General features: G+C 37.7%; 1 protein-coding gene across 3 annotated transcripts; it reads left to right on the top strand.

The window, feature by feature from the left end:
• Nucleotides 1–2,597: 2,597 nt before the first annotated feature.
• LOC134821152 (YTH domain-containing protein 1-like) lies at nt 2,598–21,484 on the top strand. Of its 3 annotated transcripts, none has more exons than XM_063831822.1 (14): nt 2,598–2,775; nt 2,908–2,991; nt 3,172–3,225; nt 3,507–3,595; nt 5,245–5,353; nt 8,077–8,194; nt 8,404–8,488; nt 8,796–8,914; nt 10,498–10,593; nt 10,700–10,917; nt 11,148–11,320; nt 11,488–11,643; nt 11,909–11,926; nt 20,671–21,484. In XM_063831822.1, the coding sequence occupies exons 1-14, from the start codon at nt 2,643–2,645 to the stop codon at nt 20,731–20,733; spliced, it is 1,515 nt and encodes a 504-aa protein (XP_063687892.1). In that variant the 5' UTR covers nt 2,598–2,642; the 3' UTR covers nt 20,734–21,484. The 3 variants fall into 3 exon arrangements, with proteins under 3 accessions (XP_063687892.1, XP_063687894.1, XP_063687893.1); XM_063831824.1 differs by having other exon boundaries at nt 3,516–3,595; XM_063831823.1 differs by having other exon boundaries at nt 3,172–3,222.
• Nucleotides 21,485–23,213: the final 1,729 nt, after the last annotated feature.

Here is a 23,213-nt window from a genome sequence, read left to right on the forward strand (position 1 = left end):
TTCACAATGGTAAATTGAACAGCCTGGCAAAAAATTCAAAGATATCACTGTAGTCAGATTAATAGCATTCTATTGGGCAGTGGCGTAACAAAGGGCCCCGCTGACCCCGCTGTGCAGGGGGGCGCCGTCTTAGGGGGGCGCCAAATCGTCGTTTGAATGTGGGACAATTTCGAAAACTTAACTAAAGTACTAGCAAAACTGCGCGTTTTGCTCTAGATACACACTTTTTTAGAGATTTTACCGGCTCATCCTCTAAAATCACCTAATTTGTTCAATTTTAGGGAGGGGCACCAAAAGGGGAGGGGGCGCCAACAGGGGGGCGCCTTTTCGGCGGGGGGCGCCAACAGGCAACGTTACGCCACTGCTATTGGGTACATCTTATCAGCTCAGTCCTTGGAATCTGAGAAGCATGAATTATAGAATATTTTGATGTTAATATTTAATTATAACATTTAATGGCAACTTCTCTGGGATCCAACACATCCTAAAGCAGCCCAACACTATGGCCCAACGCCCTGGTGTTGGGATGTCTATCCCGGCCCCGGTTCCTACCCGGGTCAATAAAGCAGTCAAGTTTCATGTATGTTATGTTGGACATTCTCAACCAAAAAATCTCGGAACTCTTACAATGAAAGACCGAAAATAGATCTTACAAGAATCAAATAAACGGACACAAATTGAGAAAAGACAATTTTTTAAAGATAGAAAACTCAGTACTTCAAACGGTAGGGATTGGGTTTTATTCCTTATCAGCTTTACTGAACATCTCCGAAGTGAGGGCCAAGGAGAGTGGAATATTAGGTGCAGTATGTTCATGATGCGACAAGAGCCTGGTCTACATATATATTAAATTATTAACCATTCATTCTGTATGTGCACGAAAATTTATTTCAATCAACAAAAAAAACAAGACTACTATGTTTGATCGAAGAGTTACTGTGAAAGTTCGACAATTCACGATAGCGCTCGATTCCTGTAAATATAATATAAAGTTGTGGTAACTGAAAGTCGAGTGCGCGGCGTTTTTATTATCTATAACTGTTACGTTTTATATTTACTATCAGGACCAGTTTAACCTACAATTGGTGTCAAGAGACAAAAACATGTATTTTTAATTCCTTCATACTGATCAAAAGGCCATAAAAGCATTTAGTCTAACTAAAAGTGTATATTAAAATTGACGTTGTCGAGTCAGTAAAATTGAAAATGGCTTTTACTAATTCGCTCGCCCAAAAATTTCACGTGACTTTGGTTTTTATGGTTTTGCAGCCGTACAAAACGGTATTATATAAACCATAATCCCAACCCTAACCCTAACCATAACTCCGAAGCTAACCATAACCCTTACCACAACCCTAACCCTAACCCGAGCCATAAACAATCGAATTCGTATTTTACTAGCCTGTCACGTGACCAAAACGGTTTTTTGCCCATAACTCTCCAAGTAAGCATTTTTACCCTACGTCATGGGGGGGTGATTCGGAATTTCACATAGCCATGTGTCTACGCGTACTGCGTGACGCCTACGGCGGTCGCGCGCTACTGCAAGCGAGAGGGCTCTGGTTAGAGCAAATTCGGAATCAGCGTCCAAAAATACATCGATTCCGACCCATTTTATACCCAAAGGGCCTTTTCACAAGAATTTTCTTAAAATTTGGGCGAGCGATTTAGTAGTAGCGCAGTAAAATGGCAACAAATATTTTAATCGTTTAATTGCTTAATATATAATAAAATATTAGTGATCACATCTTTTGAGCGTGTTTAGCAAAATCGAAATTAAATTATAAATATGATATATATGATTAAGATTATATTATTAATACGATATGATTATTGCAATTGATCATATTATAGTACTAATATGATTTCAATAATAATGAATACATATTTAATTTCATAAAACATTAAAATTAAAAGTATGTATCATCATGATATATGCTTAAAAACTATTCAAATGTGAAAACTGAAAGAGTAAACAAAACTTTTGCTAAATTAGTATATACTTGCTGGTGCAGTCAAAAAATCTAATCAATATTATAAATTGTGAATATAAAATGTTACGAATAAATAAAAACGCCGCGCACTCCACTTTCAGTTACCACAAATGTAAGAAGAATCGAGCGCTAGAGTGAATTTTCTGAACTTTCACAGTAACTCTTCGATCAAACATAGTAGTCTTGTCGCATCACGAACATACTGCACCTAATATTCCACTCTCCTTGGCCCTCACTTCGGAGATGTTCAGTAAAACGTCTGCTCTGTTACATTTTTTCTAGTTTTTAAGAAAGCTTTTCCAGTGACAATTAACTTAAATATCGTTGTCAAGCCTCCAGTTGATCCTTTTGTTGTTAATTTATCCACCATTGTATTCCCACTTTCGAAGTCAACCAGTATTCCTTTATAGTATTGTGAGATCTGTGAACCAGTTCTTTCGTTAGAGGCACTATTCCTGGTTCCTAGATCATTCCTGTCCTGTACTTTCTCTCTTCACTAAGTTTCAGGAGTCATTGCTGCTTTTAAGAAAGTGATCTTGAGACTTAAATTTACGTTAAATTTAATCCAAGTCTTAACCTCTTAACGATTCAATAAATCTGATAATTTTGTGTAATACAAATTTACATTAATTATTATGATAGTTCACGATGTCTGATATTGAATCCGATTCGGTTGTCGTGAAAGAGGAGCCCAAAGATGACGATAAAGACATTGTCATGACAAACAGTGAGATGGTTTTGGATGACATTCTAGGCGACGACATCATTGGGGAATCATCTGGTAATTATACACCATTACTGACAAATCACGGAAGATTTTTAACCAGATAGTTTTTAAAACTACTTAACATAACCTGTCGGATTTTTACTGAGATGAAATTTACTCGTTTTATCGTATCTTTCTTGCGTTCAGATCAAGAGATAACAGAGAGAGGATTGAAAAAGATCACAGCTCCTGATTCAGACTCTAAGGACGAAAATTCTCCTAAGAGATCAAGTAAGTTTCATGTTTGTTAGTTTGGATATCTGGTGGAATTACTTGCCTTTCAAACTTGATATGCTTTAATTACCAATATAAATACTTTGCAACCAAGCCTACATCCTAAATGTTAAACATTAGTAGTAAAAAATAGTGTTTCTAGTTTTTGTAGCCGTTTAATACTTGCTCTCTCTGCAGGGAACAACAGCTATGCTAGTGATCTCTCCAGTGCTGGCTCTATCTCTAAACGTAGTAAGTTTGAGTGTTCTTTTGTTACTCTATAGAATGTTGAATCTCTTATAGTTCAGCTTTTATAATATTGAAATTTGTTTTGTCTTTAAGGCATTTTTTATGTTCAGCTGGATGGTCAGAATTATCAGACTACAAAAGTCAGAATTTAAATTTGTGTTGTCTTCCTCACGTCAGCTCGAATTAACGATGCTTCACGCAACTACAGCTATATCGCAATTGATACTCAGTATACATAATCGTTAATTTGATTAATTATAGTTCAGTGATGCCTTATACCACAGGTTCAAAAGCTGACTGGCACAGTTTTGATGCCCGATATTTTGTCATCAAGAGCAATAACATGGACAACGTAGAGATCTCAATGGAAAAGGTTTGTCTTCTTTAATTTAATTAATATTATTTTAGTAGACTTTCGTCGACCTAATGTCGTTTAAAATTTTCTAAATCATTAACGTATACCGTTTATCCTTTTTGAAAGATACGTTTCACTTTCATTCACTCACACATCGCTCATTACGTAGAATGGCAATATCAGAATGGGAATTCAAGACTATGAAACTAGCCGTTGCCATAGCAATACTCGGGCGAAAACCACGTGACGTAAAATGTGAGATTTATGTTGAAAATATGGCCACCAGCTGGCACAACCGGAACAACCATGATGTGAAATATATTCGCTGGTTGGAACTTGAGAGACTTCAGCTCTTACACAAAGCTGCCTTGAGAGATGCTGAAGATTCACAAGATTCACAAAGGTCTTGTTCGCCAGTACAACCTTCTCAAATTGACGTTAATGACTCATGTGTCCGGTTCATGAAATCGACAGTTAGTTTTCTGCAGTTACCTCCGACCTCAGTTCCTAATTATGAGGAGGTTTTGTCAGTTAGCACAGATGATATCGTGCGGAACATTCGGGAAATAATGAAGGAGAGTGAACTGTTTGTTGATACGTTTTCGCCGCTTTTAGAAAAGTGTTGTGCCAACTTTTTGCACGTGCAGTTAAGTCCGAGAAGTGTTCAGAATCTGGTTGGGATGTGCGAGTTGTTAGCTAACTTTGTCAGCACAATGAAAACCAATGAACCATGTGACACTAAGGATATTGAAGAACTGGAAGAAATGGAAACTGAATCTAATAAAACCAACGACATTAATATCGACGATATCAACCCATTTGCGACACTGAAACCTAAATCAGAAAACGAGGAAATAAAATTGCTTCCCTCTCGTAGAACTCAAAAACAAGTCCTGGTGAACTGCATCGTAGAACTTTCTAGGAATACCCTGCTCAAAACGTCCGTCCAGCAGGTTCTTGTTAACAAAATACTGGAGATATGTGAGAGCCTATCTGCTATCCTGATCGCTAGGAAACCAGGGGTTTTAGATAGTCTGTATTACCTTATTGAGGGCTTGTACCGAACTGGTTCTATTTCAGTTGAAAACATTAAACTTATTAAGAAGTGCATTGATTTGACGATTGTGAAGTTTCCTATAGCTACCAGATTTTTGTTGGTTTGCAGCGCCGGTAAGTTAGATAATAATAATTGAAATTGACATAAAATTTGACGAATTTCGTTAGCATAATTATTTCGTTTGCATTTGAAACAGTTGAACATATAACCGTTGTTTTAAGTTATTTACCATCATGCCAGTCAAATTTATATTTTCACTGTTTTATTTTGATTCCATTCTTTTACATAGACCTGAGTAGACAAATCGTTGATAAGTCGTCAATTTTTGTAATGAAAATAATTACAACACCCATTAGAATCATAACGCATTTTTATTGTCAGCCCAAAATTCATCTTTATATTACATGTACACGCCTTGAATAGAAAATCGAAGCTAAACGAGCGGCCTAATCCATTTAAACTTTTCAAGCGGTTTAATTACAGCGATTATATAATTTGATAATAAGTTTATTAACCCTTGAAGTGTCTCGCTTCTAGATTTCATAAATTATCTCTTGTCCAAATTTTGTTGCAAATCCGTATGTAGTAAGATAATGAATAACCTCTGCAGGGAGTGTGGGCTACACCCAGACGAAACGAAGATATGCTGGTTGAGGCTTTCAGGCACACTAAACACGTCATTCTGATATTTAGTGTTCGGGAGAGCGGTGCTTTTCAAGGTGAGATAGAGACAATAGAGATAGAAACTGTTTAGTTTGTGCATCTGGTTGATTTTACTAACTTAGCAAACATTTTCATAAAAAATCTTGAATCGCCGATTGGTTTTTACTAGGAAACCAAAATTGTTAGACTCAAAGTGTTAAGTTTCAAAGTTACTCAACTTCCAAAATTGTTAGACTCTGTGTTAAGTTTCAAGTTACTCAACTCATACTTTAACATTGTATAGTGCATAATATGATAATTTTGTCTTTCAAAATCCTGGCCCGAAATTATTTTGTATCCATCCCGAAATTGTACACCTGAGCAAACTGCTCAAATTAACATTTCATAAGCTTGCAATAGCAGGCCTAGATCGTGTGTAATCTACTGTTCAATGTAGTTCCCTACTGTTCAATGTAGTTCCCTACTGTTCAATGTAGTTCCCTACTGTTCAGTGTAGTTCCCTACTGTTCAGTGTAGTTCCCTACTGTTCAGTGTAGTTCTCTACTGTTCAATGTAGTTCCCTACTGTTCAATGTAGTTCCCTACTGTCCAGTGTAGTTCTCTACTGTTCAATGTAGTTCCCTACTGTTCAGTGTAGTTCCCTACTGTTCAGTGTAGTTCCCTACTGTTCAGTGTAGTTCCCTACTGTTCAGTGTAGTTCCCTACTGTTCAGTGTAGTTCCCTACTGTTCAGTGTAGTTCCCTACTGTTCAGTGTAGTTCCCTACTGTTCAATGTAGTTCCCTACTGTTCAGTGTAGTTCCCTACTGTTCAGTGTAGTTCCCTACTGTTCAGTGTAGTTCCCTACTGTTCAATGTAGTTCCCTACTGTTCAGTGTAGTTCCCTACTGTTCAGTGTAGTTCCCTACTGTTCAGTGTAGTTCCCTACTGTTCAGTGTAGTTCCCTACTGTTCAATGTAGTTCCCTACTGTTCAATGTAGTTCCCTACTGTTCAGTGTAGTTCCCTACTGTTCAGTGTAGTTCCCTACTGTTCAGTGTAGTTCCCTACTGTTCAGTGTAGTTCCCTACTGTTCAGTGTAGTTCCCTACTGTTCAGTGTAGTTCCCTACTGTTCAGTGTAGTTCCCTACTGTTCAGTGTAGTTCCCTACTGTTCAGTGTAGTTCCCTACTGTTCAGTGTAGTTCCCTACTGTTCAATGTAGTTCCCTACTGTTCAATTTAGTTCCCTACTGTTCAGTGTAGTTCCCTGTTCAGTGTAGTTCCCTACTGTTCAGTGTAGTTCCCTACTGTTCAGTGTAGTTCCCTACTGTTCAGTGTAGTTCCCTACTGTCCAGTGTAGTTCCCTACTGTTCAGTGTAGTTCCCTACTGTTCAGTGTAATTCCCTACTGTTCAGTGTAATTCCCTACTGTTCAGTGTAGTTCCCTACTGTTCAGTGTAGTTCCCTACTGTTCAGTGTAGTTCCCTACTGTTCAGTGTAGTTCCCTACTGTTCAGTGTAGTTCCCTACTGTTCAGTGTAGTTCCCTACTGTTCAGTGTAGTTCCCTACTGTTCAGTGTAGTTCTCTACTGTTCAATGTAGTTCCCTACTGTTCAGTGTAGTTCCCTACTGTTCAGTGTAGTTCCCTACTGTTCAGTGTAGTTCCCTACTGTTCAGTGTAGTTCCCTACTGTTCAGTGTAGTTCCCTACTGTTCAGTGTAGTTCCCTACTGTTCAGTGTAGTTCCCTACTGTTCAGTGTAGTTCCCTACTGTTCAGTGTAGTTCCCTACTGTTCAGTGTAGTTCCCTACTGTTCAGTGTAGTTCCCTACTGTTCAGTGTAGTTCCCTACTGTTCAATGTAGTTCCCTACTGTTCAGTGTAGTTCCCTACTGTTCAATGTAGTTCCTACTGTTCAGTGTAGTATCTTCAGTTCACTCGAGAGAGTGTGGTTAACATCCGAGTAGTTTCATCTTCAAAAGATATGATAAACGTTACTAAAACCAAAATTATTTGAGTTGTTAAGAAAATGATAATTTTTAGTGATATGTTTAACCTTTATATTATTTCTCATTCCTTAATATTAAAAAATGCTCTAGACCGTGAAAGTTTGCAGATGGCCGAATCTTATTTTCTGCTAAATTTATTAATTTTATTGTTAGCACTCAACACTCAACAGCTGCGGTAATTTAAATAAGTTTTTTTTCTCATTTTCGTGGCGTTTATTCACGGAGGCTCATTCAAATGGAAAAATTTAATTTTAGTTAAAAATGATACATAGACCGTGAAAGTTTGCAGATGGCCCCATCATATTAGTTTAAGCTGAATTATTTATTTCCATCGTTAGTTCTCAACAAACTGGGGCACATGTGGTAACTTTCCCAAGTTATCTGTTAGTCCGGGTGCACTGGTCATAACCGCATATTTCCATAACTAACCTACCAAAGTTACACTACTGTTACAAACTAAAAACATGATACCTTGTTGATCCAGTATTTTGGATTTTACATGTAAATTATCATACGGTAGATTTATATACCATCATACTGAGTATTTATCCGTATTTAACACCTATCCGAAACATGGCAGCGACTGTTTGAACTGAAAAAACCTCCAAATTTTATCATTTAAAAATTCACTGGCGCAGGCGCACAGTTTAAGCTTTAAGTTATAAGGGTCTCGACGAATGGTAAAGACTAATGCCCAGAAATGGCAAGATAAGAAAGTATTAAGGACCTGAGACAGTACATCTTATTAATTAAGGTAAAATAAATAACCTTTGTTAGCCTGCCTAACCTTGCTGTTCCCCAGGAGTGGCACGGATGATGTCGATGCCGCGTCCTAATAACGGTGATGTACACTGGATAGTTGGGTCCACCCCTATCCTCAGGCTTCTTCCTAACGTCTTCAAGGTTCAGTGGCTGGACAAGTAAGTTGCTATTTCTCAGGTTCACAAAATAAAGTTGCAAAAATATATTATTGTTTCTTTTAGGGGGTTTATTCCATCCGATAGCTTTTCATAGTTCTGATTTCCCTGAATTCCACTTGGTCACTGTTAGTAAATAAATAAATAAATAAATTCAAACATTTATTCGTCTGAAATGAGGGGCAGGAGTATATAATTGAACATATTTACAGGAGCCCTCTGGATTTCACAAAGACTTCTCATCTAAAGAACCGGTGGAACGAGTGGAAACAAGTTAAAATCAGTCGAGATGGAACGGTTTGTCTGGACTGTATTATATGAAAAATATGTGTATTCTATATATTATTATGTCTGTATTGTGTGTTACATACTTTCCATCCACAGCTCCATATTTTACCCTACATCTTAAACATGATTTAATAATTGAAAAACAAATGGGCTTTGTTGAGTTAAAACAAAAGCAATAATTCCGGCGGTGATGTATCTCAAGGAGGAATCTCTTCCTTTTTGAAGTTTGTTTGATTGATGTGCATTAGAACATTGGATACGCATTACTGATTACAATGTATTTAACTGTACGTGTTATAACATCATTCTCTCTCAGGAAATAGAGCCCACCTGTGCTGCAGATCTCTGCACTCTCTGGCAAAACTGCGAAAACCCCGAGGATCACACACCCGTCATCACATCTCGTCGTCGCAAGAATTCCGAAAACGCTGCAAGGTACCCCCCTCCGACGTCATCACACCCTCGCGTGACGTCATCACACCTCCGCGTGACTTCGTGTCCATCGTTCCATTCAGGACTTGCCTCCAAAATTATCAGATGGCTCTATTCATATTTGTCGTTCTCAATAATGCGAACTTATAGTATTATGTCGCAGGGACAATCGTGCAAAGCACGAACGATTATCATCAAACATAGCTATAAACACTTGCTAAAAATAGGAACAATCTTCATAAAATAAACAATTGTCAATAGAATGGTTGCTAAGATAGTAACCAATGCCAAAATATAGACTTTATTAAAGACCCACACATTGGACTTAAACCAATCAAACCGGACATTACTTGGACAGTCGTGGTTTTTGGTAAGTACTTCGTAGCTAAAGCTGAATCCAAACGCGAAATTCGTAGTAAGTTAGAATATAGGTTAATAGAAACAAAATTAAGAGCTGTATACAACAAATTTCGGATGGAATTAGTCTGAAAACTGTTAAAGGAAGTTGGCGGATGAGTTTCTGGAACAAGAAGTGTTCCTAGGAATAAGAATTATTCCAATGTTTGTATCCTGAGGAATTATCTGATGTTACGAAAATTTTGGCCCAAAATTTTTAGACAAACTTATAGAAAGCACATAACTTCTTTGCGCGTCGTCAAATATATTGATTTCAAGACGCGCGCAGCAGCTATCTCGCCGTATATATGTACATTATATTATATCTGGAAAACGTCTAAAATAGCAACACGTGGTTCGTGTATTCAAAAAATACTTTTAAGTCGATCCGTTCATACTTGTCAATAGCAAGGGAAAACAATTTGGAAATAATATTCCTCATTACAATCTCATATTTGTTTATTGAATGCTTGGGGATATTTATGTGAGAATGATATTTAATGTTTTGTGTTATTTTTTACTATTCTACGCAATTTAGCCATGCTGGCAACAATATTCGCCATCAGGGTAGGTCAGATTATTTCAGTTCATTCCGGCACGCATCGCCGATGCCAAATCAAGGCCTTTTAATACTGTGTGCGATTATTTCCCGCTCTAAAATATACCAGTTTCTTAGAATCCATAATCCTCTCCAGAATAAGATTCAAGTGCATATAATGTTAAGATAATCTTCAGCATAATTTCACTTTGAGCCCGAACACTTTTCCTTCATCGTGCTTGGATCAAGACCACCCGATATATGATGGCATTTTGGCGTGAAATTTACATTGGCCTCTAAGTCACTATTGATGTGCCGAATTCCAGAAGTAATCGAGGAGCCTCCAACTACCACATTTTGTAATTAACACATGATATCAGCGTTTGTTTCAGAATTCAGAAGCGTGCTAGCTTAGGTATTTTAATGTTGAGGTCTGTTTGTACCACTCCAATCGACTTGTGCGTTAATGACAATCCCATGACAATCCTGCCATTTCTGACCCTACTTATAGTTTGACGACCACATTTGATTTTCAGCAATTTTATAATTAAATCCGATTCCTTAAGTGATAGCAAAAATGTTAACTAATAATTGACTTAACGTGATAGTTTTCCAATTTGTACAAACCGTTTGAATATCCTCCCCTTTCCAGAGCTTCGCGATCGGACGAGCCTGTATCACCCTCAGCTGTTAAAACAACCTACAGTTCGTACAAAGATAGTTCCTACAGAAAATCCTCTCCTGAACCGTGAGTAACTCCCCTTATCATAATCTCACCTCTACTTCTATCTTCCACAAATACTGATGACTCCACTAACTGCCCCCCAGTCCATGTGAAACTGATACCATTTCAGTATGTCGGACGGAGAGCCAGCACCACCTGGACTGAGTTCTAGAATGAAAGATAGACTTGGTGGAGGAGGAAGCAGTAGCCGAGGGGATGAGGAGAAGAAGCCTCAGAGTCAGAGGAAGAAAAGAGACGAACCTGCCTCCAGACCGCCTCGCAGGGATTATAGACCTAGAAATGACAACAACAGATATAACTCTCATCGGGGTTCTAACCGTAATAATAGTAAGTTAAATCCAGAATCATTTTTGAAATAATCCAAATCGTAACTTTGGTCTTTTGCTGTCACATTTACTATTTTATTTCGCTATAAAAATTCCTTAAAGCCGACCCTCAAAATCTCCAGACAGTGTCTCTTGCAAAGTATGGTTAATTCTCGTGTAACGTGTTTGTTCCTCCTTCAACAGAGTACTGCTTTCCATCATACCCGAGAACCTTAAACCTCTCTCCCTCAGGTTCCCGAGAGGACAGATCAGACCGGAGACCAGATCGTCGTGAGAGAGACACCCGGCCAGCGCGCAGCTCCCGTCCATCACATCGCTCCAGATCCAGGTCTCCTGTCGCTTCCTCCTCAAAAAGGAGGTCTCCTCCAAAAGAGAGCAGTGCCAAGGATATTCTACTACACGGGGTGAGGCTTACATATTGTAGTATCTTTTTACAAAATTAGCTGATCATTAATTATTGAAAGAGGTCCTTAACACGAATCAAGTTGTTGTTTTCTTCCAGTTTAGCTAAACCCGCCGAGTCGTGCAATGATCACATGTACACCTAACGGCTGACTAACTTTCCCCGCAGTCGTATCTAGACTACGTCAGAGAGTACCAAAGTAAGCACTCCCGACTAGCCGCTTTACTACAAGACCCAGTTTTACGACAAGATATCTTCAATGCTGCTCAGGTTGCTGCCAGTGCTGGTACCTCTTCTTCCTCCTCTTCCAGAACTTCTCGACGGGTACGTTTTTTTAATTTTCGGGATGCAGATTTTAAATTTAAGTTACAGTTACAGTTGATATTATTTTTCTGAGAGATTTTATATGTGAGGATAGGTCTTTTCGCATACAAGGACTTCATTATCATTAATTGATTGAATTTAATTCTTTAAATAATAAATGAAGCATAGATTTTGGGGTTGTCCATAGCGAACGTTATTCAAATATGTATACGATATACATCAATGATTCTATACAATCAGTCAATTTTAATCTTTAATTTTTCAGAGAAAAGATGAAAAATACGTAAGTTATCGTTAGAGTACTTTATTTTACGATTTTCGCTATATTTTAATTTATACAAGCTAAGATACCATACATCTCGCGGCTCAAAAGTATATCGGTAAACGAAAATATTTAAAAATTTTACGCAAATAGATCAAAAGGAAATTTCTAAACGCCTTCATTCTAGCTAGATAGACTAACGGATTGACGGTCGAGTTCAGAGGAATCGATAAATTTAAAACAAAATTATTAAAGTAATAGCCAGGCCGATCAAACTTAAAATATCCGCTCTTCTGTGGCATCTCGACTAGGTGAAAAACATAACAAATTGCTGTCGGTATATTGAAAACAGCGTACACTGCCGTGAATATAAGGATTGTAAGGCTTGCATCTCTCTTGACTTTCAGTCCATATCCCTGATTATTGTCCTTTCTAAGCCATCTTTCAAAAGGCTGATACACGGAGTAAAGTTTGGCTTTCTCCTTGTGCCGAAGAGAACGTCTCAGCTCTTGGATACTCCCCAGTTGTTTGATAGTCAGGACGCTGCTAACCAGGATAGGTATTATTGGTGCAACGTACGTTATCATTCCCACCACGTGCTCTACTGTGTGATATCTGCTGCGAGGAGATATTATTCAGTCAAGATAGTAAAAGTCATATGATTAGTCTGAAATTAAGATATTAAGATAAGTCGCCGCTTTTGAGAAAAGTTGCTAAAATGTTCCTCCGTGATTCATGATTGATCGAATAGGCCGGATTAACACACTTCAAGGAAGATATGATATTCAAGGACCAAATTTATATCAGTATCAGTAGATTGATAAAACCAGCTGACATAACTAGTCACGTGTCAAATATAACTAGTCACGTGTCAAATATAACTAGTCACGTGTCAAATATAACTAGTCACGTGTCAAATATAACTAGTCACGTGTCAAATATAACTAGTCACGTGTCAAATATAACTAGTCACGTGTCAAATATAACTAGTCACGTGTCAAGTATAACTAGTCACGTGTCAAATATAACTAGTCACGTGTCGAATATAACTTGTCACGTGTCAAATATAACGTCACACGTACCGGCTCCCATTAGGAGTGTGAGCACTGCACTCAACAAAGTCAGCACTGTACTTGTAGCGGCCACCATCCCAAAATAGCAGTGAGGAGAGGATACTCTGGACAAAGAAATGCAGCAGGGATATACCGCCGATAGTTGACTTTTGAACCTGAGGACTAGCTGTTAATTTGCTGGCAAAGTCAAGAAATCTGGAGTAATGAGCTGGAGTAATTAGTTATAGGATATATTATTTTCTATTTATCGATTGAACATTTTTCCATCGAGAATTATCCAGCCGTGACGTCACATTAGATAAATACTTAATCGGCATTAAAAGTTGTGCATAACATTGAATAGAATAGCATAGATTATTTATTAATATGCCACAACGATTAAGATAAGAAATCTGCGATAGAATTATTTTAGTCGATCTCGTACCTTTCTAAGAGGGTAAAGAAGTACGTACGCCCTTGTCATGCTCAAGAAGCACACGTAGAACACACTGTACAGGGTCAGAGCGTGGAAAGCGTACCCCCAAACGTTGCACAACAAGTACATGTCAAATAAAAGTCCTTTTCTTCCGCCCAAATAACTTACACCTGTGGTGCATCTGGTTGGTTATAATATCTGATTTTAACGACCAGCTATAAATTTTGTGAAATGTACAAAGGAAAATCACGAGTTATATAATCTGAATGACGTGGAGGTTTCTAAAAAGAGTTATAATCCTCAGATCTTCTGACCCCCCAGATTCATTTACAATCCAACGAATAATGCTGCTTTTAATTAAGTAAGTGAGCATACCCATAGGAAGTACAGTGATACATATGGCGAGATCAATCCATGAGATACAGGTGTAGAGAAAAGAAGCGAGGTCTTGTCTTTGTGAGAAGAAGAGGAGAGAGAGGGTGTTGCCGAAGGTGCCGAACAGGAAGCACACGGTACAAAAGGTACCGTACAGGGTGTCTAGTTCAGGGCTGTACCGTGGGGGAGGGATCGGTACTGACATGTTCATTAACATCCTGATGGGTGTCCTACAATTCCTGGTTGGTTGGTTTGTGTCACGTGGTGTGAATACTGTGTCCCGATTGGTTAGTTGTCATACTGTGTCCTGATGGGTGTCTTATGATGACATATTATAGTCGGATGTTTAGACCGTGGTCCTAGGTTTCCCGTATAAGCTGGGAATTTTAAGACGCTAGGTTATAAAATGTATAGTATAAACACTAATAGGTTTACTGGCTAAAGACACTACATGGGTTTCAACAAGTTGCCTTTTGAACTTTTAAGTTTAGTAAATAATAACACTATAACAGTTGTAACGATTCAGTAAAGCGGATAGAAATCGTAAAATGTTAACATATCAAAATTGTGTCACTGTCATGAAACGAGCACAAATCCTGGAAAATAATCTTTGCGCGGATTTAAATCGGTGCTAAATTAGTCAAATTAAAACGAAGCAAAACGAGAACAAATTAGAATGCGTCAAAGTACAGTATATATATATGAATGTCTCAAATATATATATATATATATTTATATGCGTTGTGGTGAATTGTGAATTGAAATTCCTAAATTCCTTCGTCAGATTAGCGTTACTTAATGTAGTGCGTCAATATCGTTTCACGCTACACAAAACAAGTCGATAGTCTCTTACAGTGAGGTCGGAACAGAGATTCTTTATTTGTAGTTGTCAACAGAATATATGTACAATTATATCGAGTGAAGGGTAAACTGCACTGAGGCGACTGCTTCGTAACCTTAATCGTGCCAACTTGTGGCAAATAACCGGGCCTGCGAACAATTAGCGAGGCTTAATCAGATTAAATCCAACTTGTGCAAATTAAAAAAGATGGTACACTTAAATATTTGCCCTCGTTAGAAAAAGTAAGCATGAAACGGTGCCAGCAACAGTATTAAAGATAAGTATAAATTGGCCGGCCGTGGCCGAAGCAATTAATCGCAGTGTGTGGTTTTACTAGAATGATATGGCTATTATTGTAAATAAGCTGATGGTTTAGAGCACGTACACTATACAAGAGATTAACAAGTTATATTATGGTAACCGGAAATTATAGCAATCAGGTTCAGCAATGAAGCTCTGGTTGAGATGCCCGGCGTTTGTCAAGCCTTGCAAATGATCTTTCCTGAATTGATATAATATCTGACAATCACAGTGCTGGCAAGCACGAGCGGTGTCTTTATTGGGGGTATACTATGTACCCCCTTTACTATTGTACCCCCTTTACTATTATACCCCCTTTACTATTATAACCCCTTTGGTACTCGTCGGAAGCCTCTTTCGTGCACGCGAAGCGTGCACTCCGGCCGGAGGCGGCGGCCGAAGGCCGCCGCCTCCGGCAGGAGTTTTTCAGGCATTAAGACTCATCGGAAGTCGTTCAGCAGATTTATTTTTAGTTCAAAACATTCTAATTTGATGTCAAAGATGACAGGAATAAAAATAGTTATGTTGAGATTTTTAAGAAATTGGCATAAAATAGTAAAAATACTCGCCAGCACTGTTATACGAAATTCGGTAAAAAACCCAAAATCGCCATATTCAGGTGCCTTAAAAACCATGTTAAAATTGAGTTAGAGATCTGAAATTTTTCAGGGCGTCTAGACGTTGACCAAATCGACTGCAAAAAAAGTTTCAGGTTTCAGGAGCATCGGGAAGTGGGTTTTCTAGAACCCCTGTTTTACGATAGATTGTCGTGATCACAGTGCTGGCAAGCACGAGCGGTGTCTTTATTGGGGGTATACTATGTACCCCCTTTACTATTGTACCCCCTTTACTATTATACCCCCTTTACTATTATAACCCCTTTGGTACTCGTCGGAACCTCTTTCGTGCACGCGAAGCGTGCACTCCGGCCGGAGGCGGCGGCCGAAGGCCGCCGCCTCCGGCAGGAGTTTTTCAGGCATTAAGACTCATCGGAAGTCGTTCAGCAGATTTATTTTTAGTTCAAAACATTTTAATTTGATGTCAAAGATGACAGGAATAAAAATAGTTATGTTGAGATTTTTAAGAAATTTGCATAAAATAGTAAAAATACTCGCCAGCACTGTTATACGAAATTGAGATTTTTAAGAAATTTGCATAAAATAGTAAAAATACTCGCCAGCACTGTTATACGAAATTCGGTAAAAAACCCAAAATCGCCATATTCAGGTGCCTTAAAAACCATGTTAAAATTGAGTTAGAGATCTGAAATTTTTCAGGGCGTCTAGACGTTGACCAAATCGACTGCAAAAAAAGTTTCAGGTTTCAGGAGCATCGGGAAGTGGGTTTTCTAGAACCCCTGTTTTACGATAGATTGTCGTGATACATATATACATATATTCAGGGATAGACGCTTTGCCAGTCAATTGTAGCCTGTATTTAATTGTCCATAGATTCAAAAGTATAAAAGATACAGCCATTTCCGACCACAGGTCTTGCAAATAATTGTTTATACTTTAGTTTACATTGTATAAAAAAATTATATGACGTCATAAACACCCCTTGATGACGTCATCAAGTTAACCGTTTTTAAAACTTGATTTTTGACAAAGTAATAACTTTTAAAATTAATTTTAAACCATTAAGGAGTAATTTTATTCAAAATCTGAGGAAATTTTTATCTTAGATAATTGTTCAAGCATTCTGAAAATCTACCGGAAAATTTTTCTAGCTTGCTCCTTCATAAAGATATTCGTCATTGAAGTTTGTGCTTTTTGAAGAATTATTTTATAAAAACGTCAATTTTGCGATTTAGTATTCTCTGGTGTTGGGCCATGCCTTGGGTTGTGGAGCTCAGTTCTGCTTCCTATAGGTATAAATTGTGTATTAGGCTAGTTTTAAAGTTGAAAATCGAAAAGTTGCACACGTGGGGACACGCCCAAATTGATAGAAAATTGCTAAAATCACTGAAAATTGCTGTTTTCGTCATTTTCTGTCAACTTTAGAGTGCCGTTGTGATTACAGTTCTTCTTAAAATACTTTGAAACTTTGCATGCTTATCAAACTATATATAAAACAATTACATGCAAAAATTTACGGCGATTCAATATTGGATGCGCACGCAACGTCTGCTCAAAGTTTGCACGTGCGAAAGGTGAGAATTTTGCTCATTCGTGATTTCCAACAAATTCTGCTTTGCCACGACAGTTTAATGTCATTATATATGAATTTAATGCCAACTTGAATGAGTATTAAGTGGCATATTCAGTCAGTGATCGACCGATATGCTTCCCTAAACACAAGGAAATGTTTTTAAAGGATAGATTTCGAAATCGTTAAAACTTCCTCCTTATTAATGAAGACATCAGTTTATATTTCGACTTTATAAAGTACCCTGACATTATAATCAAAAAGAGATGATATTTGACCAAAACCCATAATCATGGGTAGAGTGGACCGCTGCCAGTGTCTCTCTTTCCCAAACAAAAGGAAATGATATTAATTTGATTGACCGTTCTCAAATGCAAAATGATACCGAGAATGAAATCGGTCGCTCGCTTTTCCCATTCATTTACAATTGTAATATATTAAGAAAAACTACCCAAAGGCAGCTGTACTCGGCAATGAAGATGCAATAAACTTCAGCTAATTCAATAAGTAATACTAATAACTACCACCCTTACCCCGAAATACTAGGTATCGACCCGAACGCAACCCAAAGAGATTTTTACAGCATCTGATTGATGTAATCAATCGAAACTTATTACAATTCGTAAGCCGTGAATGAATGGGAAAAGCGAGCGACCGATTTCATTCTCGGTATCATTTTGCATTTGAGAACGGTCAATCAAATTAATATCATTTCCTTTTGTTTGGGAAAGAGAGACACTGGCAGCGGTCCACTCTACCCATGATTATGGGTTTTGGTCAAATACATATATACATATATATATATATTCAGGGATAGACGCTTTGCCAGTCAATTGTAGCCTGTATTTAATTGTCCATAGATTTAAAAGTATAAAAGATACAGCCATTTCCGACCACAGGTCTTGCAAATAATTGTTTATACTTTAGTTTACATTGTATAAAAAAATTATATGACGTCATAAACACCCCTTGATGACGTCATCAAGTTAACCGTTTTTAAAACTTGATTTTTGACAAAGTAATAACTTTTAAAATTAATTTTAAACCATTAAGGAGTAATTTTATTCAAAATCTGAGGAAATTTTTATCTTAGATAATTGTTCAAGCATTCTGAAAATCTACCGGAAAGTTTTTCTAGCTTGCTCCTTCATAAAGATATTCGTCATTGAAGTTTGTGCTTTTTTGAAGAATTATTTTATAAAAACGTTAATTTTGCGATTTAGTATTCTCTGGTGTTGGGCCATGCCTTGGGTTGTGGAGCTCAGTTCTGCTTCCTATAGGTATAAATTGTGTCATAGGCTAGTTTTAAAGTTGAAAATCGAAAAGTTGCACACGTTGGGACACGCCCAAATTGATAGAAAATCGCTAAAATCACTGAAAATTGCTGTTTTCGTCATTTTCTGTCAACTTTAGAGTGCCGTTGTGATTACAGTTCTTCTTAAAATACTTTGAAACTTTGCATGCTTATCAAGCTATATATAAAACAATTACATGCAAAAATTTACGGCGATTCAATATTGGATGCGCACGCAACGTCTGCTCAAAGTTTGCACGTGCGAAAGGTGAGAATTTTGCTCATTCGTGATTTCCAACAAATTCTGCTTTGCCACGACAGTTTAATGTCATTATATATGAATTTAATGCCAACTTGAATGAGTATTAAGTGGCATATTCAGTCAGTGATCGACCGATATGCTTCCCTAAACACAAGGAAATGTTTTTAAAGGATAGATTTCGAAATCGTTGAAACTTCCTCCTTATTAATGAAGATATCAGTTTATATTTCGACTTTATAAAGTACCCTGACATTATAATCAAAAAGAGATGATATTTTACCAAAACCCATAATCATGGGTAGAGTGGACCGCTGTCAGTGTCTCTCTTTCCCAAACAAAAGGAAATGATATTACTTTGATTGACCGTTCTCAAATGCAAAATGATACCGAGAATGAAATCGGTCGCTCGCTTTTCCCATTCATTTACAATTGTAATATATTAAGAAAAACTACCCAAAGGCAGCTGTACTCGGCAATGAAGATGCAATAAACTTCAGCTAATTCAATAAGTAATACTAATAACTACCACCCTTACCCCGAAATACTAGGTATCGACCCGAACGCAACCCAAAGAGATTTTTACAGCATCTGATTGATGTAATCAATCGAAACTTATTACAATTCGTAAGCCGTGAATGAATGGGAAAAGCGAGCGACCGATTTCATTCTCGGTATCATTTTGCATTTGAGAACGGTCAATCAAAGTAATATCATTTCCTTTTGTTTGGGAAAGAGAGACACTGACAGCGGTCCACTCTACCCATGATTATGGGTTTTGGTAAAATGATTTATACCAAAATTAGAAATACCTACACGGCACTACCATAATTCCACTCTTCAAAATTGTACACACAATCGGTAATTGTTATCAATACAAATGAGAAACATGTCTTGTACTGTTGTCAAAAAATGTTCCGTCATCATGATGCAGAGAAAAGGACGAAGGTAAGAATAACTGGCCATGCACCACCGATTGTTATAATAACGAACGAAATCATCTAATTGCTGCAATTCGATAATTATCTTGTCTTCCTAAAACACTACGAAATCAGCCGGTGACGGACAACGTCTGAAAATTCTTCCGTAAGACAAACGAAATATTCTCGCACCTACCACTATATACTAACTAAATGAAATCGATAGTATTTTAGAGCTGCGAATGAATTCAGATAATTACGGTCATTACCAGAAATTTTGAGCAATTTCGATACAAAGGCGTTAGCAAGCTGTCTGAACAAACAGAGTGTTCTGCAAACTTCACCATTTTTCTCTCGGATATCTTGCACAATTATACGATTAGTCATCTATAATGTTATCGATATTGCTTTCTGGACAAAGAATTTCAGTTGTAACTGGAGGAAATTAAGGAATTTCAGGCTAACTTATTATGGAAGCAGCTGCAATTTTAAATAAAAATTACCTGAACATTGGATCATACAAAGAATAATATGTTTAATTTGTCTGTAATGCTCGCTGTAATGCTCACGATATGGCTCGTTATTTTAAAACGTGATATAGAGAAAAATATGTTTTATGGCGTGGGGGAAAGTAAAATTATAGAGCTAACAGTAACTCTCTGTATAAATTATAAGTAGACTAGCAGACTCAAAGAAGAGGAATGTTTTTAAAGCGTAGTAAGTTTGCTAAAATCAAAGTCACGCCAAATTCAGGTCGTCTCGAAAATGAAAGTATTTCGCGTTTGCCAAAAGAAGCGTTGACGTCATTTTGGCTATTTTGCACCACTATACTGAGCTCCTTTCCAAATAAACTGAGAAATTTCCACTAATGACGGACGGGTATTGCGCGTCTAAAATTTCTTAGACTCCGGCTACGAACCAGCTCAAAGCACGCGTCAATGGGTTGTAAATCTACAAATCTTAAATTTCTGGACAACAACGTTATTTATCATCACGTTATTGCCACAAAGGAATTTAACAAAAAGTTCCATTACGTGATAGTTGATTATATGTCGCATACCTTTCTTCTTCAGTAAACAGTATATTTGAATTTAGACGTTGAAAAAATGTGTATTATTTTTAATCTTCTGTCAACTTCAGTTAGACTCACGAGCACACTCAGCGCTGGTGGACGAGTTTTTATCTACCCACAACAGACGGTAGAAGGAAACGGAGACGCTCATTATTGCTTGAAAACTATTTGACACTTACTGACTAACTCAGACACTTCCGTCAAATAATAAAAGAAAATTGTGCCGCACATGTTATTTTATTTGATTATTCATTAATTTTACAAGAAAATTCTCGTTGGGAATCTTTAAACTAAAGGATTCCTTGATTTCAAAACTGTGATTCGTTCGCCTCGTTAATGCTAAATTTGGGTTAATCCTATTTTAGCTCTTATCCGCTTTATTTGGCTATAATAGTATGCTGCATTTAATCAACTTTCTTTTGCTGTTCTGACCCTAACATTGATATGGTGATATAATGATACATGGTGATTTTTTCTATTCGAAGATATCGTGAAAGTAGACCTATTTTAAAGTAGACCTTCTAGTTCTAGAAAGTGTGTGAATTGATTTATTTTGGTTATTTTAAAGTTTAGATGTAAGATATTAACATGGGTATCATTGAGCTCTTTGCGATATATTTACACGTAAAGCTGAGAGAGCTGAACACTATTACAAAGCATATGATTGATGGTTGTTTGAACAATATATCAATCGGAAGCTAATCGGCCCTAATGGATTCTAGGCCGTTTTCAAATAATATTACGCGCAGATAGGATGTATTTGCGATGGACTCTTGGCTGGCCATCACGCTAGCTTTACCTACGCTATTGCTTGTTTAACAATTTGATAGGCTATATTGATTGTGAAGTTGATCAACAATACTGTTTTCACTCTGTGAATAACTTTGTTTTATTTGAAGTTAAAAATTGTTTGTCTGCCATCAATTGCTGATCAAACATAACTTGAACCGAAAACCAAACTCCGAAACTACCTGGCTGCCAATAACGTTTACGCAGAATTTACGAAAACGTGAGTAGATTCTGTCAGCTCCTCTACACTCCAAAGTGATTTTACCATTTTCACCATGGCGATTACCGCACGTTACGTGTCCTTTTTTCGCACCAGCGCGCGCGAAAATGGACAAGGGCCATGTCAGATATCACCGAGATACTGTTTCGATCACGTGATATGACCTTGATTCACGATGTCAATCCTTAGCAGTTCGGCGAGGCCCAATGGTGCATCTCGCCGATTAATTACCGAAGGTTGCGAGAAGATGCGCGGCCCAGTAGTGCATCGCGCTACAAGATATGACCGTAATATAATATAATTATAATTATATTACGAAGTTGCTCTAATTTCTTGTTCATGTTAGTGTAATACAGTTTTAGTTGTATCACGTCGTGACCCCCATTGTCATTTCACTTAGAATCGGGGCGAAAGCCGCGCGGCGGGCCTGCGCCTACAACGTAAGGCTAGGTTTTACATTTTAGCATATGCCATATTTACCTGGGGACCTCAGGCTATCATGTTCATAAACATAGAGATTCGGCGGAATGACAGGCTGAGCGCGGCCCAGTAAATGCCATATTTGATATCACATATGTGTAGTCGTTTTACATTTGGTTGCAAATAGCGAGCTCTGTTATCAGCTGTTGTAACTTGCGATAAGAAGTGCTTGTCTTTTAGTGTGATCGTTGTGTAGCCTGTATACAAGAACTGTACATTGGAATATACACGATGCAGTACTCATACCATGAACATACGAAGCATTTGGTCGATGACCCCGATAATGATGATCTGTTTAGTGCCAGACATGCAGATCAGGTAGCGAGAGCTACAAACAGTGTTTTTAATGAAATGTGCCATGAACTGGATGTTAAGGAATACGGAGATCTAGTATTGAAAAACCTGAACAAGCGATCAGTTTCGAAAGAAAAACTGTGTGATTGGCTGCAAACTGTTTGTTTCATTTTGAATCGTTATGCGGCTCCTCATTTGCAAATGGCTGCGGAGAGAGTAGATAAACAAAACATTTCAGTAATCGCGGAGCAGAAAACTGTCATTGATTTGCAGAAGCAGCTCATTGAAAAGAAGGACGAAGAACTCAAGTCTGTTCAAACAACTGTGCAGACAGAAATGAAATCATATTCTTCTGCCCTGAAAAAGACTTGTGCAGCTGCTCTTACGCCAAAGAAGATCTGTACTGCAGTTAAGACAATAGCTGAAAAGGATGAAAGAAGCAGAAACGTCGTAATCTACGGAATAAGTGAATCCGACGGCGAGAAGTTAGAAAACAAAGTTGCTGAAGTTCTTGGTGAGATAAACGAGAAACCTTCTTTTCGTGACTGTTGTAGAGTTGGTCTGAAGAGAGTGGACACATTAATACGACCAACTAAACTATCTCTAAATAGCTCTGACATGGTTACTCAGGTGCTGCGAAAAGCGAAACTACTACGCACAAAAGAGGGCTATAAAAGTATCTACATTTGCCCAGACAGATCAGTGGAAGAAAGGAGAGCTTACAAGAAGCTCTGGGAGGAATTGAAAGAGAAGAGGAAAGCAGAGCCTAACAGAGTTCATTTCATAAGGAACAATAAGATTGTCAGCTCTGATAAGAACAGTGTATCA

This window comes from Bolinopsis microptera, chromosome 9 (genome assembly GCF_026151205.1).
Source record: "Bolinopsis microptera isolate Bmic1 chromosome 9, MBARI_Bmic_1.0, whole genome shotgun sequence".
Classification (NCBI taxonomy): Eukaryota; Metazoa; Ctenophora; class Tentaculata; order Lobata; family Bolinopsidae; genus Bolinopsis; species Bolinopsis microptera.

Coding starts and splice junctions, on each gene's coding strand:
- LOC134821152 (XM_063831822.1), top strand. CDS start 2,643: ATGTCTGATATTGAATCCGATTCGGTTGTCGTGAAAGAGGAGCCCAAA. Junction 2,992..3,171: donor AAATTCTCCTAAGAGATCAA/GTAAGTTTCATG, acceptor CTCTCTCTGCAG/GGAACAACAGCTATGCTAGT. Junction 8,195..8,403: donor AAGGTTCAGTGGCTGGACAA/GTAAGTTGCTAT, acceptor ACATATTTACAG/GAGCCCTCTGGATTTCACAA.